The sequence below is a fragment of the Montipora capricornis genome, chromosome 11, assembly GCF_036669925.1.
Source record: "Montipora capricornis isolate CH-2021 chromosome 11, ASM3666992v2, whole genome shotgun sequence".
Lineage (NCBI taxonomy): Eukaryota > Metazoa > Cnidaria > Anthozoa > Scleractinia > Acroporidae > Montipora > Montipora capricornis.
The window spans coordinates 11,207,142-11,222,800 of NC_090893.1; the positions used below are offsets into that span (position 1 = coordinate 11,207,142).

At 40.6% G+C, this 15,659-nt stretch overlaps 3 protein-coding genes and 1 long non-coding RNA gene across 9 annotated transcripts in view; 2 read left to right on the top strand and 2 right to left on the bottom strand.

Moving 5' to 3' along the window:
• The window catches only part of LOC138022947 (uncharacterized), a 38,513-nt gene extending 28,817 nt beyond the window's left edge, over positions 1-9,696 (bottom strand). Inside the window, exons 1-2 of one of the 5 annotated variants that reach the window (XR_011126684.1) lie at positions 9,631-9,696; positions 8,063-8,427 (exon numbers count right to left, since the gene is read on the bottom strand). This is a non-coding gene — a long non-coding RNA (uncharacterized lncRNA). Of the gene's footprint in view, positions 1-1,787; positions 2,010-8,062; positions 8,428-9,630 lie in introns of those variants that run through there. The other 4 variants (XR_011126683.1, XR_011126682.1, XR_011126681.1 and 1 more) reach the window with 4 other exon arrangements.
• Positions 4,511-6,642, top strand: LOC138023910 (dynein light chain Tctex-type 5-like). 2 transcript variants are annotated; one of them, XM_068870995.1, is made up of 3 exons: positions 4,511-4,774; positions 4,928-4,959; positions 5,443-6,642. In XM_068870995.1, exon 3 carries the CDS (start codon positions 5,518-5,520, stop codon positions 6,100-6,102), a length of 585 nt encoding a protein of 194 aa, XP_068727096.1. In that variant the 5' UTR covers positions 4,511-4,774; positions 4,928-4,959; positions 5,443-5,517; the 3' UTR covers positions 6,103-6,642. The 2 variants fall into 2 exon arrangements, with proteins under 2 accessions (XP_068727096.1, XP_068727097.1); XM_068870996.1 differs by lacking the exons at positions 4,511-4,774; positions 4,928-4,959 and adding an exon at positions 5,005-5,409 and having other exon boundaries at positions 5,504-6,642.
• Positions 9,697-10,967: 1,271 nt separating the features above from the next.
• On the top strand, positions 10,968-12,000 carry LOC138022945 (dynein light chain Tctex-type protein 2B-like). Its single transcript, XM_068869972.1, has one exon. The coding sequence runs from the start codon at positions 10,968-10,970 to the stop codon at positions 11,538-11,540; it is 573 nt and encodes a 190-aa protein (XP_068726073.1). The 3' UTR covers positions 11,541-12,000.
• Positions 11,055-15,397, bottom strand: LOC138022944 (dynein light chain Tctex-type-like). Its single transcript, XM_068869971.1, has one exon. It carries the CDS (start codon positions 15,027-15,029, stop codon positions 14,403-14,405), a length of 627 nt encoding a protein of 208 aa, XP_068726072.1. The 5' UTR covers positions 15,030-15,397; the 3' UTR covers positions 11,055-14,402.
• Between the last annotated feature and the right edge of the window lie 262 nt (positions 15,398-15,659).

The following is a 15,659-nucleotide window of genomic DNA, read 5'->3' on the forward strand; positions in this document are numbered from 1 at the left end:
AAAGGGTTAATTAATTGTTAAAAAATATTGAAATGGCCAGCATTAGACCATATTTGCATTCTCAGTATTGCACTGGAACTAAAATCTTGGACAAAACTCGTCGGGAAAATGTGACGCTCTAATTAGTCTGTGTGATAAAGATTAAATTCTTCCTAGTTTCTCCCCTCCTCCCATTTCCAATATTGGTTTAAAAAACGGCCAAAGGCTTGCACAGTATTTTGCATCAACATTGGTATGGGGTTGGGGGAAAGGACTAATATATTTTGTGACAGCATTATGTCAAATGACACTTAAGCTAGAATGTTTCCCAAGACATTTGTCCAAGATTGTAGGGGAATATATTAATGGGAGATAGTTTTTCAGTGAGTGATTAACCCATTGACTCCTGGGGGTTCCCCATTGCCGAGCAAAATCGTCTGGTGTTAGACAGAGTAAAATACCAAGTATGGCTGGTTCAGGGGTGAATGGGTTAACCCATTGACTCCTGGGGGTTCCCCATTGACGAGTAAAATCGTCTGTCATTAGACAGAGTAAAATACTAAGTATGGCCGGTTTAGGCTGTTTTAGGGGCAAATGGGTTGAAAAGTATTTGCATTTGAACAGATTCGCCTGCGTTAGCCTATACTGCAAGCTAGTTTCAGTCCAATACTGAGAATACAAATATGGTCTGTTGTCACAACCCATTGATCTTTGTCTCCTCAGTGAACCAAGCAAGTGCGGAGTAGTAGTGTGACTTCCTGAAACCATGTGATCTCACGTTTCTGCCATGAAGAAAACAATTTCTAACAGAGACTCGATCCGTAAGGCCAGAAAAGCTTTTTTAATTTTAAAAGACAGGACACATGATGCCAATGGTCTTAATATCCGCGAAGAAACGTATTAGATTTCAGTTTCTTATTTTGAGTGATTTCCGTTATTTTTCCGTGACTCTTAGTATTTGAATTCAAATTCGTTGTAACTGCCATGTTTTATCACATTTTTCCCAGTATTACATCAACATCCATTTACTATATATATATGTACATAGAAGCAATTCAATGTAAACTCTCATTTTACCTGAAGAAGGCAGGTTTGGCCAGCCGAAATATAGTACACCGCTAAAATCAAATCTACATTGTATCGGCTCTTGCTTAAAATATTTAATTTATTTATCCCCACAAGGATTTGAACTGTAAGCAACAGTTAGGACAACAAGAAATTCACAAAAAATTGTAGAGGGCCATTTCATTTAAAATCCACACCCCCCTGTTGAGGAGATTTTCTGATGGGTGTAGGCACTTTGATCTCCTACTTCTTAAGGGGTGAAATTCGCACAATCTCATCAACAGGATGGGGGGGGGGGGTGTGGATTTTAAATGGTATGGCCCAGTTGCTGTACTGTGTTGAATTGGCTGGTTCAGACAATCAAAACTATGATCACAGGGCACGTTCGAAGGTCCCGACTTGTAAATTGATTGCAGTTGCAAAATGCAGCACAGCCTACAGTGCAAGGCGTTTGCTCAATTGGCTTGCTAAACCGTCTCACTATTTGGCGACAATTCAGAGCTTTCGCTGATTAAAAAACGCTAGCGATTTCGTTATCCTCATACAAATACTAATTTCGCCAATAAATGGTTAGGTGCACTCTTTTCTGTCGTCTTCTTCACGTATAAAATGTACTTTAGAATGCTTCAAAGATAAATACATGATCAATTTCAACGCACATCGATCACGTTTTGCAGTCTGTGAACCGTGCACACATCATTTCATATTCCCTCTTAAACAGCTCTGACAAATTTAATACTTACTCGTGTTAGGAGTCTTGCCTTTAAAAGCTGCATGTTCCACTTCCACTTTGATTTTTAGGCAGAAGAAGTCGCCATAATTCTCGATTTACTAATAAAAGCGGCGCGCATACTCGCGCGCGTCTGGTCATCCTCGAGCTGAAACTGGGGAGAGTTCCGCTTACATTCTTCTTCAATGGTAGCAAGAGTTTAGCAAGAGTCCATTACCCAACATTAATATTAACATGAGGTTTGTCCCCATCAGCGTCTGAAAAGTGCCTATTCCCAAACCAGGTTTCGCGGGATAATAAACAATAGACCACATCGGCTAACTCAAAGTTGTACCCAATTCAAATCTCCCGGGGCTAAGGTCCTTTTTTTATTTGTGTATACCCGTGCTGTATTTGCATTACCGGTATGCACCTATCAATGTTAAGGCCGAGGGAGGGTGGGGGTGTGGCGTGGGTGGGGTTTTTGACATTTTCATTAAAAACAATTCATATTCCCCAACCCTGGGACAAAATAATTGGTCAAAAGTGACTTGACGATTTATATGTCTCAACATACATCTTAAGAAGTAACCGTCTGTCACTAAGAAACTAAATATTTTAGGCAAGAACCGATACAACGTAGATTTGATTTTAGTGGTGTACTATATTTCGGCTGGCCAAACCGGCCTTCTTCAGGTACAATGAGAGTTTACATTGAATTGCTTCTATGTACATATATATATATATATATATAAGTTGAATAGACAGAAGAAGATGCGAACTTTTCTCGTTTGTCTTTTAATGCAGGGACGTTTCGCCCATTCGGGCTTCTTCAGCACTGCGAATATCACTGCTTGGATGCTTTTGTAAAGAAGAAGCGTCTTGTATCCTTTGGATCCTTTTCTCTAAGGCATCATCGTTGGCAAACCAACATCGTCTACACATCTATGTATATATATATATATCTATGTATATATATATAGTAAATGGATGTTGACGTAATACTGGAAAAAATGTGATAAAACATGACAGATACAACGATTTTGAATTCAAATACTAAGCCACTGATCCAACGTACACCGACAGGAAGATTGTCCACAGTTGGCTTCAAAACTCTAGTCACTAAGAATTTATTTCAGTTATGTGCTTGTTTAGCCTCATGTTTGTCACCGCAGTTTGCGTTCTATTTCTAATTAAACTTTCTCGTCTATATTACTGTACTTAATTCACACAAAAAGTTGAACTTATGACTACAGAAATTCGCGCCTTAACTTGCTGTGAAAAAGAAGTTGAAGTGAACTCGGAAGTATCAACATGTCAGCATCGATACCAATGTTACTTAAGTTCCCTTTTATTTTCTTCAATCTTTCTGGCTTAGTATTTTACTAGTAGCCACATGTCCTTTCAGGGGGCTATTTACGTTGTATCGCTTCCTCAGTAGTTATTTTGACCACAACTGGCGAAGGGCACTTCAATCGTGTCACATAGTAAAGTCGGCGCTTATTGAAACCAGTCAGGAAGTACACGCTCGTATCCTCAAACCTAGGTCCTATAAGATTGTTTTTCCGATCCGTACTCTTCTCCTAAGCGACTGTCGAAAGCATTTCAATAATCCGAGATTACTATAGTAGTCCCAACTAGTAATAACAATAATTCGAAAATGTCAGTTGTATATAGCGCAAGCATTGCCATCAAGATGGTTTATGTTAATTTCAAAGAAAACATAAAAAGCAAGGTGACATAACGTTAACCCGGTGTGGCCAACACAATGCACACAACCATTTAACCCGGTCAATTGTTAGCTGATGAGGCCCAACAAGGCCGAATCAGCTGTCCATGGCTGCTTCAATCTCGACCCCAGAGCTCTCCTCTGGACTGAGGGAGAGAAGAGCTCTGGGGAACTCGGAAACAAAGTGTGTTCTCATTGGTTTTCGTGAGGAACAGTCAAAAGCGTCTCTAATTGGTGCATTCATGTTAGCACAAGGAGTGAGCAGGCGCCGTAAGGTTCAAATAGCCAATTCTTGGCTATAAAAACCCTACGGCGCATGTTCTCCTACTTAGAGTTTCCCACAGAGTTTCCCTTGGGTCGATCCAAGGCTCTGGTGACGAGAATGTGGCTGCTACTGAATTGGGTTTTGTCAACGGAGTTGATAATGTAAATTGGCCACCGTACAGAGATTCTAAAAGCTGACGTTTCGAGCGTTAGCCCTTCGTCAGAGCGAAACGAGGAATTATGGGTTACGTGTAGTTTTTATAGTAGAGTAGGAGCTACGCTATTGGTGGTAACATGGCAACGTGAAAAATAGGAATATATTAGTTAAATGAAAAGCGTTCGTTAATACCGTGAGGATAAGGGTGCCGATTTTGAAGATGAATTTTTGTTCCAGATTCTTGCGGCTTTCCGTCGTACCTAGATGTAGGGAAAGGCCGCAGATAGCCATGTGTTTGTTGGAGTGGTTAGGGAGATTAAAATGACGAGCGACTGGCTTAGATGCATCTTTGTCATTCTTCTCAACTTCGCGAAGGTGTTCGCGGAATCGGTCACCTAGTCGTCTACCTGTCTCGCCAATGAATGATTTATTGCATAACGTACAGGTTATGCAATAAATGACATTTCCGGAGGTACAAGTGCATAACCTGTACGTTATGCAATAAATTATACATTCAGCTATTAACTAACAATGCTGTTCTTTATTTCACAAAGACTTTCACAAAGACTTTAATTAAGCCTGCGGATTCAAATATCGGTAGTAATAGGTTGCATTCATGACATAGTCGCGAAAATTCTCGCACAACTAAGGGTTCATGAAACTCAACCTGAAACATAATCGTTTATTTATTTAATTTTTTTTTTTGAGGGCATTTTTTTTGTAGACAGAAAGCTTTTGCTTTTGGTCTAGGTTCCTCATGGATCAGGAATCATTCCGTGCCAAACCTCCGATTCCCGAAACTATCTTGTCATCTATCTCACCCAGTTGAGCACTGTTGCCTTCAAGTTCCTTGAACTGAGGATCAGGAAATGTTCGTAACTCGCGTGCGACACCGCTTTTGAAGCCCACCGTGATAGTGTTTGTTTTAAACGTTCATAGGTTTGACCTTCGCAAGGAGTGTTGCTTGAATTAATAGAGGATTCAGTCAGAGTACGCCTCACCAAACTGAACATCTTCTTTTCAGGTGTTGCTGTATTGCTTACCAATCTAACCCGGGTAAGTCAATCTAGGAAATGAAATGTCTTGCAGGGAACACATGGAACACGTGGTTTTCATTAATCTAGTTGAATCGATTACTTCCACGGATGCTTTGAAAGCATTCAGGTATTGATTTCAATACATTTGACAAAAATCTTCGAGAAAACCTGTTGAATTCCTCAAATGAACTCTTGACATTTCTACTGACCGAAATGTGGTCAATACATAGACATCTTTTGAGAAGAAGCTGCAGCATCATGTATATTAATTAATCTACGTTAAGATGGATTACAATAATCCTCTTAAACGCCACGTCGGGATAGGCTTTTGTATATTATACTAGCATTTCAATACACAAATGCCTGAAAATACCTTGGTTGGTCCAGCCTCAATTTGTTAAGCATAGTGCGTGATATTGTTAAGTTCAACTCAATGGCACACACAGCAAAGCCACTGTTTAGCGAGTAGGTACGACAAATTTATTTTTCCTCGCTTTTTCAGTGGTCTTTCGGTCTCTGGGTAAATCAAAGGTCATCAAACTCATTCTTGGCTCCATTACTAGCTGTACAAATCATTATGAGTGGAACAAGGACAGGTAGGAGGCGTTCGGTGACATTGACCTCTCTAGAGCCATTTTTAAGGAAACAGAAAAGAGATCGCCTTCGCACAACAAGCATCAATTCCATCGCATCAGGTATCGCGAGCTGTGATACTCGGCAGCGATCTTCGACATGGCACGGGGCTGGGGATGAATCACCGACAGCTGATTTGAACTACTTGAGTAAATTTACTCCTCGATCCGACGCATCCAACGATATTGCTGATTTGGAAGATTTTAAAGGAGAAGTTGAATCCCAAGAGGCCATAAAGGATATCATAACAGAGGAAATGGACAGATCTCTGTTTGACTGCGAGTACAACAGCGAGAGGTGCGGGATTCAGTGCACAGAAATAAGTCAAGCAGTAGAGTCCAGAGTCAAAGCGATTACTCCTGAGCAAACCAAGGTACTAGCAGTAGTCTTTATTGGAGAAATACGAGATCAAGGCATTGAAATTACTAGTCAGTGTTTGTGGGATCCCGAGGCAGACAACTTTGTTTCTGCAAGCTTCAGGAGCAAAACACTATTCGCGGTTTGCACTGTTTTCACAGTTCGCTTCTAAAAATAATTGAAAAAAAAAAACTTTTCAGAAACAATATTTCTTCTATTTACTCTGGTTGCGGGTAGTTAGAGTTGGCTTGCATTCATGATTGGTTGCATTTAGTCCGGTTCAGAAACGTGAATTATTGCTTCTCTGTTTGTTCATTTCAGAGTTTCACTTTCGTTGTCTTCAGTTAGGTTTTATTTGAAACATAGTTTAGGTATTGGTAGCCGGCTTTTGCTACCATTCATCGTTTCATGAACTAGAATTGCTTGTTTACAGATATGTGACATAAACTGAGCCAAATTCCATGGCCTTGAGTTACGACGAATGAATGATGGGTTGGCAGTCCAAAACCCGGGACAAAACGGTGGTGATTTTCACACGATATAGGATGAAACATTTTTGAAGACACACTTATATCAGATTTTGTAATCCAACAAGTGTTTGATCGTTTAGCCGGTGTTTGTAACGATTCAATCAGTTTAGTTTGCTCTCAGTGTGGTATAAATTCTATCAATTGAAGGCAAATGAATATTAAACTTGCAAACTAACTTTTCATAGGAATTGCATTTGCGAGATCATATAATGTTATGACATTAGCTGCTAATTCAGTCGGATAAGCTTGGGGTTAATAATGATTGGGGAAAAGTGGTTGGGTTCTTTACGAAACGTACTCGGCCAACATATGGCAAATTTATTCAAGTTTACCCAAAGCCCGGTAATTGTCAGTCGTAGGTTAAATTTACTGAATATTACGTAACTCAATAACTTTAAATACTTATTTATAAATGAAAGCACGCGGAACCGAAAGCTGTAATAACACTGTAATAGAGCGGTTTTCAATTAAGTGTCGAGAGTAAATTAGCAAATTACTTTGGATTTGCATTGCTTCACTCAGTGATTGGTTCAAAGTTATGGCGACACTTTTTCAACCAATCAGAAGTGAAACCAAAACCAAAGCGTGCACATTTTCCCGCGCTCTGTGTCGGCTACGTGTAATTACTTTGAGTTTTGATTGGTTTACTGGATTGTCTCCGTCCTTTTTGATTGGCCAAAGTAATTACTTTGGTTTTGGTTTTACGACACTCATTTGAAAACCGCTCTAATAAAAAGTAATTACTCAGTTGCAATAGCTACGCTTGGTGATTGATTTAAAAAGTCTCGCTCCAGTTTATCAACAAATGAGAAAAAAAAACCCCAAAACCACTTTGAGCAAGTTACACAGGATTGCTTCGAATTTGGATTGGTTCATTGCGCTGTTTCGACCTGCTGTGATTTTGCTGTGATTGGTTGAAGTAATAACTTTGATATTTGTTTTAATTGTTTTACAACTCTCAATGTGTCAATTGACTTAGTGCTGGGGTTCTCCCACCAATTTGGCGCGAGTTTGATTCCTAAGCTTTCGTTACACGAGAGTCTCAATAGGGTTAACCTTTAGCCGTGAAAGGGTCAAAATTTAACCGTTAGGCGTAAAAAAGCTTTAAATTTGACCTTTAGCAGTGAAACAAGCTGAAAAGGGTTATCCTTAAAAATAAATAAATAAATAAAAAATATATATATATAACTAACTGCAGACAGTACTGTATATATATATACCGTAGAATGAAGAAATGAAACCCATCCTGTAAATCAACTGATTAATTGTGTCGAATGAAAAACATGAAGAATTGCCCTGAGCGGGATTTGAACCCACGTCCCCCTGAACACCGGTAGGGTGTGATGACCACTACACCATCAGGACAACCACGCTGGCAACGCAGCTATCGAGATAGTGAATTGGCCTAACGTGAGTATCCCGGGATTCTTTCACGGGTGAGATGGGAAAGCCTAAACCCCTTCATAGCCTTAAACCTAAGGATCGACTAACGATTCACAGGCAAACACCAACTTAGGCATCAGCTAATCAGAGGGGTCAAGTTAATGATGCAGGCTTATTATATATAATATATATATTTTTTTTTTTTTTTTTTTTTTTCACCTTCACCTTCACCAGTTCCCTGGTGCGGCGCGTAGGGCCTCCACATGAGCTTTCCATCGATTCCTGTCTTGCACTGCAGTGCGCACCTCTCTCCAGGACTGCAACCCTGCTTTGGAACTCTCCTATTCTACTGTGCGCCGTCAGGTTGTTTTTGGCCGGCCTCTCTTTCTCTTTCCTCCTGGGGTCCATGTCAGGGCTGTAACACAGACATTGTCAGGTTGTTGTCTGAGGATGTGTCCAATGAATCGCCATCTCCTTCTTCTTACCTCTTCACTCAACCTCTCCACGTTAGCCCTTTCCAGTAGCTCTCTATTACTAATCTTATCTTGCCATTTAATCTTCATTATCCTTCTCAGGCATCGGTTCTGAAACACATCGATTTTCTTAGCATCACTTTCGTTCATTTTCCATGTTTTGCAACCATACATGAGAACTGGTTTGACCAATGTTTTGGTATAGCCTGATCTTCGTAAAGAACTCCATTTGCGTATCGTTTAACTAATTAGGCTAATTACTGTCATTTCACAACGCCGGAAATGGCGAATGTGTCTTTGAAATGGATCGTACCACGCACTTTGACAGACTTGACAGCCGCCTTGACGTTTTGACAGCTCTCGCAATTTTCATGATTCGGCCAGGCTCCACATCAATGGAAATTAACTACTATATATATAGTAATGTAAACACGGGTAATTAACAAGAGGTCATGGGCTACTGATAATTATTAAAATTTCAGTTAACCGTAACGGGAAAAATTTAACCGTTAGCCTTAAAATGTTTAAAATTCGTAAAAGCCACTTCCCCATTGAGACCCTCTTAGATGTGGGTTGAGTTGGTTGGTTCTCTGTTCGGAGAGGTTTTTCTCCGGGTGCTCCGTTTTCCCCTCTCCTCAAAAAACAACCTACGATTTGATTTGATTTCTGTACAGCGGTGTTCCCAGTCTGTGCCTCAACGCTAAATACAGTTGACACTTTCATGAAGTTCATGATCAGGTCAAAACACTCAAACCACAGGAACGCTGCTTGTATCAAAGAAAAATGGAAGAGAAACAAACTTGTGCATGACTCTAAGTCCGGCGAGAATCGAGCGAGAGACTCCATGGTGGGAAGCTGATGCAGCAGCCGGTTCAAATGTTGCGGAGCGCGAGAGATTTCGAGGGGCGCGAGAAGTCTGGGGCGGGGGAAACGGAGGTTATGTATGGTAAATATATTGTACCGTACCTTTAGATACTTGGTTTAAATGACGCACTTTGGTTGCTTGAGGTGTTTGAATTGCTTGGGTGGCTTGAGTTGAGGCAGTGTGGCCCAGTGATTGGAGCTCTTGCCTTGAGATCCGGAGATCCCGGGTTCAAGACCCGTTCTGACCACTCGTTGAATTTTATCCTGGTAGTCCCTGGTTCAACTTCCCAACTGCACTTGTAAATAGACGACTGGTTTGCCTCCGGCCAATTGGGATTCTCAACAGTTGTTGTTGTTCTGTTCCGTCGCTTCGTTGTGTTTAATTGGCCCTAAAAAGCCCCTATGGGGAGCGGTCACTTAAGTATGTATTGTATTGATTGGGGACCGTACCTTGGGTTGCTTGAGGTGCTTGTTCACACATTCAACACTTTCGTTTCATTCACATTCACGTTCACAGAGATGCCAACCTATGGAGATCTAAAATCTCGAGATTTTTTTCCAGCCGGTCTCCCACTCCCCTCTCCTCCCCCCCCCCCCCCCCCTTAAACGCACCCACCCCCCAGCAGCTCCTTCAGAATACAAGAATATTCTGCCGCCATTGTGAATTTGCGGGAAAGCAGGGCACTTATGTCTAGAATTTTTATTGGTTAATCGGAGATCCAATCAATCAATCGGTTATATGGCTATGATAGCTTAAGAAAGTGATTTTGTTTAGTTCTATTATCGTGTGTTTGAATCTCTGAGATAAAGAAGTGCATTAAGAAACAATGAAACGAGTTTGAAAAAATCGATTTTGCAATTTGAGTCTAGAATGGAGAAACGTCTGTGAATAGTTCAGAGTCGTTTTTATCCGGGAGATTTAATGACCCGTACGGGAGACCGGGAGATTCGTTCCGTATCCGGGAGACTCCCGGATAATCCGGGAGAGTTGGCACGTATGCATTCACACGTTACTCCTTCAACTAGAAAAACAAGTGCCATGCAAATCAGATCGTAATCAAACTCGCGCCCATTGCTACTGTGCATTTTTTCGCGCATGTCACGCACACGTCATGCATCGAAGACCACGAAGGTAAACAAACATGGCATCGAGCCAGTCTTTTCTTTTCGTAGATCACTTCCTTTCCTGATTTTGTCCATTTTAACAAAAAAAAAACTGTAGGTGAAAACTAAGTAAGCCAAGCAATGTAGGTCCCCATACATAACGTATCTACCCAATTCCCAAGGGGGTACCTAAGGGTAACGGAGGCTCTGGGAACGAGATTGGAAACAATGGACCACAAACACCCAGATTTCCTTAGCGTGATGTTAACTTGTGAAAATTGGGTTCTGCTTGTTCCAGATGTGTTCGTGCAAATCTTCATGCATACCACGAATTATTCTCAATAAAGTCTGTCAATGACATTTAACCTTCCCCATAAGTAGCAATATTGACAACATCATTAATTCCCGTCTTCACCCTAAAGGCCTCCTTTGTAACACAATGAAACCCATTGGAGCGGATAAAGTACAGGAAATAAGAAGGGAATTTATGCTCCTGTCAGGATCAAAAGGTTTAGCAGTGGGCGGAAATAAGTATTCCTTTTTACGTGGATAGAGTTTAAAACCTAATCTCACTTGTGTTTAATTTTGAGCGAATGTGACTTGAGTATAGGTCAAAGAGCCTAGACAGATCAATTACGGCAAAGATTTTTATTTCGTAACGAAAGGAATAGGAACCGGCGCCGATGATGCCGGCAAGTGATGTTTCGAGCCGAAGAAGCTCGATGGCTTTTACCGATGTTCAGAAAACAGCGGTAAATATACTTGATCCTAACGCAGCTAGGCAGCGTACATATTCAGCAAGTTCGTCGACGAAGCCTGCAGCTCACCGAAGGTCCGTGAATATGAATGCAAGGACGCAACAATCTGGACAGGTCGATTTACAAGCTCCAGGACCGCGACTTGCAAACACGTACAAATTGTGTCCAGATGCGGAGAAACGATTCAGATCCAAGGATGTAAAAGATATCATCGACAGTGTATTGGAAAAGCGGTTGAGAGGAATGCCTTATGATGCCGACAAATGCAGGTCTCTGCTGCCGATTATAGTAGACGAAATCAAAGAGAAGGTCAAATTGCTGGGGTTTGAGAGATTCAAGCTTGTGTGTCTGGTGACCATCGGTAAACTTAACAATCAAGGGGTACGAGTGGCCAGCCGGTGCTTATGGGACACTGCTACGGATCGCATGGCAACATCTTCGTTTTGTAGCGATGATCTGTTTGCATCTGCTGTTGTTTTTGGTATTTATAGAGAGTAGAATTTCAGTTTGTGTCTGAGTACCGAAGGGGATTGGATTTCTCATAGACGCTGAAATTAAACTGTGTGCTTCAGCCGCATATCTTAGTCATACAGCTCTACAAGTGGTTTTTAAGGTACGTATTTGGAGAAAAATATCGGCCACCCGGAGGTCGTTTTGATAGACCCTTGATAGACTTTAAACAACATAAAATTCTATTTTTTCGCTTCCTCAACCAATCGACAGTGTTCAAAGTGTGTTGCAGGATCACTCTGGCGTGAATAGTCAAACAATCAATTATCGTCATCATTTGATTTATAGAGTGTTTACAGTGTTCTTAGCGGTGTGCCATCATCTTTGGTAAAGTTTATTGAGTTGTGCACTGTGTGAAGGGTTAAATCCAAGTTGTGTTTATTCTAAGTCAATCGACAGCAATGTGAAATTATAAGCAGTGGGATTAAAAAAAGCTATACGCAAACCACTCATAGTTTCCATGGGAACTGTTATGGACTTCACCCTCAGACGTGAACTTCAGATGAAATCGTGATTAGATGACTCCAATTCATTTTATACCATAGACATTGTCTATTTGTTATTATTTGTAGGTAAAAGATGCAGAGTATAACCGGCATAAATATTTATATTTTAAGCACCCAAAAAAAAGATTGTGCAATGCTTAACTGAGATAAGTAGGAGTTCTTGTACCTTGAAGCTTGCTCGGCTGATATCAAATTGTTCTTTCGCTGAAAAAAGTTGGAGACGGCTCCAAGCGACGATTGGGTCCTGCGCAGTTAGAATTCGTCAAACATGTGATTTCAACATTTGTGATATATCACGCCCGCTTTAAACACTATTATGGCCATTGATGCTTGATAGAAGAAAGCTTATTAGGTCTGAAAAGCCTATTTACGAAACCATTACACAGGAAAATTGTTGAGGTCGGAGACATTAGCGTTGGAGGAGAAGTGACGTCATGTGCTTTTTTCCTCGCTGAAGAAGCCGATTTGATGGTTTAATACACTTTTTAATGATTCGACCGTGAAATGGTTTGAACGGAATCTAAGACACTTTTCGTGACAATTAATTCATGCTTAAGAAATACTTATTGGTCTGTGAAACTCCAGTAGATCTTGGACCTATTTTGATAAAAGCAGCATAAAACGTAAACCTCTTCGAAAAGAGACTGTCTTCCTCCGCAATACCAGTTGGGCTTGTAGTTCCGAAAAAGACCAGTTAGTTATTTAGTCACGACCAAAAAATGGCAATCTTAACTCGATATTCAAAGAAATGACAAGCACGAAATGTCTCAGTTTTATTAGTCTCAGTTTTATTAGACTGATATTCTGGGAATATAGCATTAATATTATTTTACATGCTTATAAATTCATAACATTTAATGGAGGGGGGACTCATGCATGACCTCTTCCTTCCCCATGTTTGATTAATAGTTTGTTACTCTGTAACAATTTACAATGACATTTAGTAATGTATTCGCGTTCTCTTATCAACTTTATTGACAATTAGATGTGTCGAATGCTTGTCAGTTTTGGAGTCGCTTGTTTAGTTAAACGCCTTCGTGGTAGAAGCCTTCACATTTGATTTGACTTGGTTTAATTTTTAAGATTTCGGTTTACAGTGTCCCCGAGTAGTACTCCAGCGCCCAGAACGACTAGACACTTAAATGAAGTTCCTTTCCTTTCATTTCTTCTTTTTCTCCTTTTTCGCTAAACAGGGAGCTTTGGCCAGGTTCTTACTCACTTTAGGTAACGTTCATAGAGCTTTACAAACTTTAAAATATCGACCACTTAAGACTACTTTAGGTCACGCCATAACTCTAGGAAATCGTCTGAACGCGAGTAAATAGACCTAATCGGCTAACTCAATGTTGTACCCAATTCAAATCTCCCGGGACTAAGATTCTTTGTGTGTTGAAATTGCATGATAATGTAGAATTCATATTGAAATGATATGGAAATACCTGGAACAAAACGTTTTATTCCCAAAGGGTTTGAATTGGGTACAACATTGAGTTTGCCGATTAGGTCTATTTCGTGAGCATGAGCAAGTATTTATCGTATTTTTATAGCCGTGTTTCCATAGCAACTGCATTGAATCACCCAAGTATTCGTCATTGACAAATCTGTTGAGAACAATGTTGAGAACAATAAGTCATCTCATTGCATCATATTGGAGCAGTCATCGTTGTCACGCGAGGATTGAAGACCTTTTTTGGCGAATCGCATGAGCTGTAACCATGAGTCTGTCATACAGTATCATTTAACTACGCATTCATTTCCACACATATGCGGCTTTAAACAGTCAAAAAATAAGCTGTCTTCGATTCATGTCCTTCTACTTCTTTGATTATTGAAATGAAGATTGTCATGGTCGACTAGTTGCATGTAATTATTTTTAAAAAGGTCGTAAACAGGGTGTATCTTTATGATTAATAGCTTTTTAACCTTTTCATATCGATATAACCAAACGAAAAGTGAGCTTGAACAAGAATTTTGTCACGTTTGCCATAAAACATGACAACCGCAACTTCTGTGCCATCGTTTGACAAGTTTAAAATTTACAAGTCTTTGCAAACTTTAGATGAAATATGGTCTCGATGAATGTAAACAGCTTGGCAGCCTTCGTGAGGTCAGTTAAACTCTCAGAAATAATGGCTTGAGGGTTAAAAAAGCATTTCGTTGTTGTCGCTGAAAGCAGTTCTTGTTGACAATCTCAGTTGAATCAACATCGTGGTTGCATGTTATTGTCTCCAATGCACTAACATGTGTAAAATCAAAGTACCATTTTACTCTGTTTCTCTAAAATGGACGTGATTAAGTCTCGCCTGAAGGACCCTGTATAGACAGTTCTCGCCTTGGCTTCTTCTTACTCGGGAATAGGAGCGTGAATAAACCCCTTAATCGCTTTGTTCATCTTCTCGCGCTCTAGCCCTTTCTTTGCGTGGATCCCGTACACCGAAGCAACAGCGATCAATTCGTCGCTCTTGTAAACATACTCAGCAAAACCGTCTTCGTCGATTGCTGCTACACTTTCATCCCAAGCGCAGCCACTTTGCAACGAGGGCGCGGGTTTAATCCTCTTCGTGACAAGGCAAGTGCAAACCAGCTTGTACTTCTTCAAATCGAGAGTAGACACCCTGTCTCTTATAATACTGACGAGCTGTTTCGTTAGCACGGAACATTCCTTGGCTTCATATATTTTGCCTTTCAGTTTAGTCTCCAGCACTTCTTGAATCACCTTTGTCACTTTATCCCTCACAAATCCGTACTGCAAGCGCGCTTTTTCTGGATCCACCGGAAGCGATCGAGAGCGACTTCGCAACGGATAATCAGCATGTGTCATTACAGCAATCCCTTTATCTTCGTCCCTTCCTTTCAGACGCTCTTTTGCCTCAAACAATGAAACTTTTCTTTTTCTGGCCGCAGTGTTTTTTGCAAGAGTTATTCCCTCAAGTTCCTGAATCACTTTTCTTGTAGAAATTTCGGACTCCATTTCAAAACCCGTTTCTCTATGGATCCCCGCCTTCTTCACACCTCCTTCTCGGGTCAAATATCTTGATACTTTCGGGTTCTTCGTGAATTAAAGTATTCTTTTCGGTTCCGCTCGATGAACAAATCCCTGCAAAAGCGCGTCTCACGCAATATTAATCGTAATCACGATATCCCTAACACTGTGGTGTTGGACACGCAAGTAACGTCAGCGTTTTACTTAATTACGTTACATGGTTCGATCTGCCCTCTTGCTAAATTGACAGTATACGTTGTTCATAGATTTCGACCAAGTAAACAAAATTCTTTCGGAGATTACACTGATGCTTTTCGCATTGTGTGGTTAGAGTGTCCTTAAATTAATTGAAATTGCGACATTGTCGCGAACTTGCTTTTTTCTGGCATTGATTTTACAAAGGACAATATTGGACTGGCTATTGCAAGTCAGTAGGAGGACCTGCCTAACAACTGCCTAAAATCTCTTTCTTTATACGTTCCATCTCGGTTTTGGTTTCTGTTACTGGTAAGGACTGATCACGCAGTGTTTGACCTATCAGTGTGTTTTAAACGGCTTCTTTTGAAGCCTTTGTTGCCCTTAGGTCCAATGCAGTAGTTATTTCAGCGAAGTTATGAT

What these genes read in the sequence shown, in the direction of transcription:
- LOC138022945 (XM_068869972.1), top strand. Translation starts at nt 10,968, where the DNA reads ATGATGCCGGCAAGTGATGTTTCGAGCCGAAGAAGCTCGATGGCTTTT.
- LOC138023910 (XM_068870995.1), top strand. Translation starts at nt 5,518, where the DNA reads ATGAGTGGAACAAGGACAGGTAGGAGGCGTTCGGTGACATTGACCTCT.
- LOC138022944 (XM_068869971.1), bottom strand. Translation starts at nt 15,029, where the DNA reads ATGGAGTCCGAAATTTCTACAAGAAAAGTGATTCAGGAACTTGAGGGA.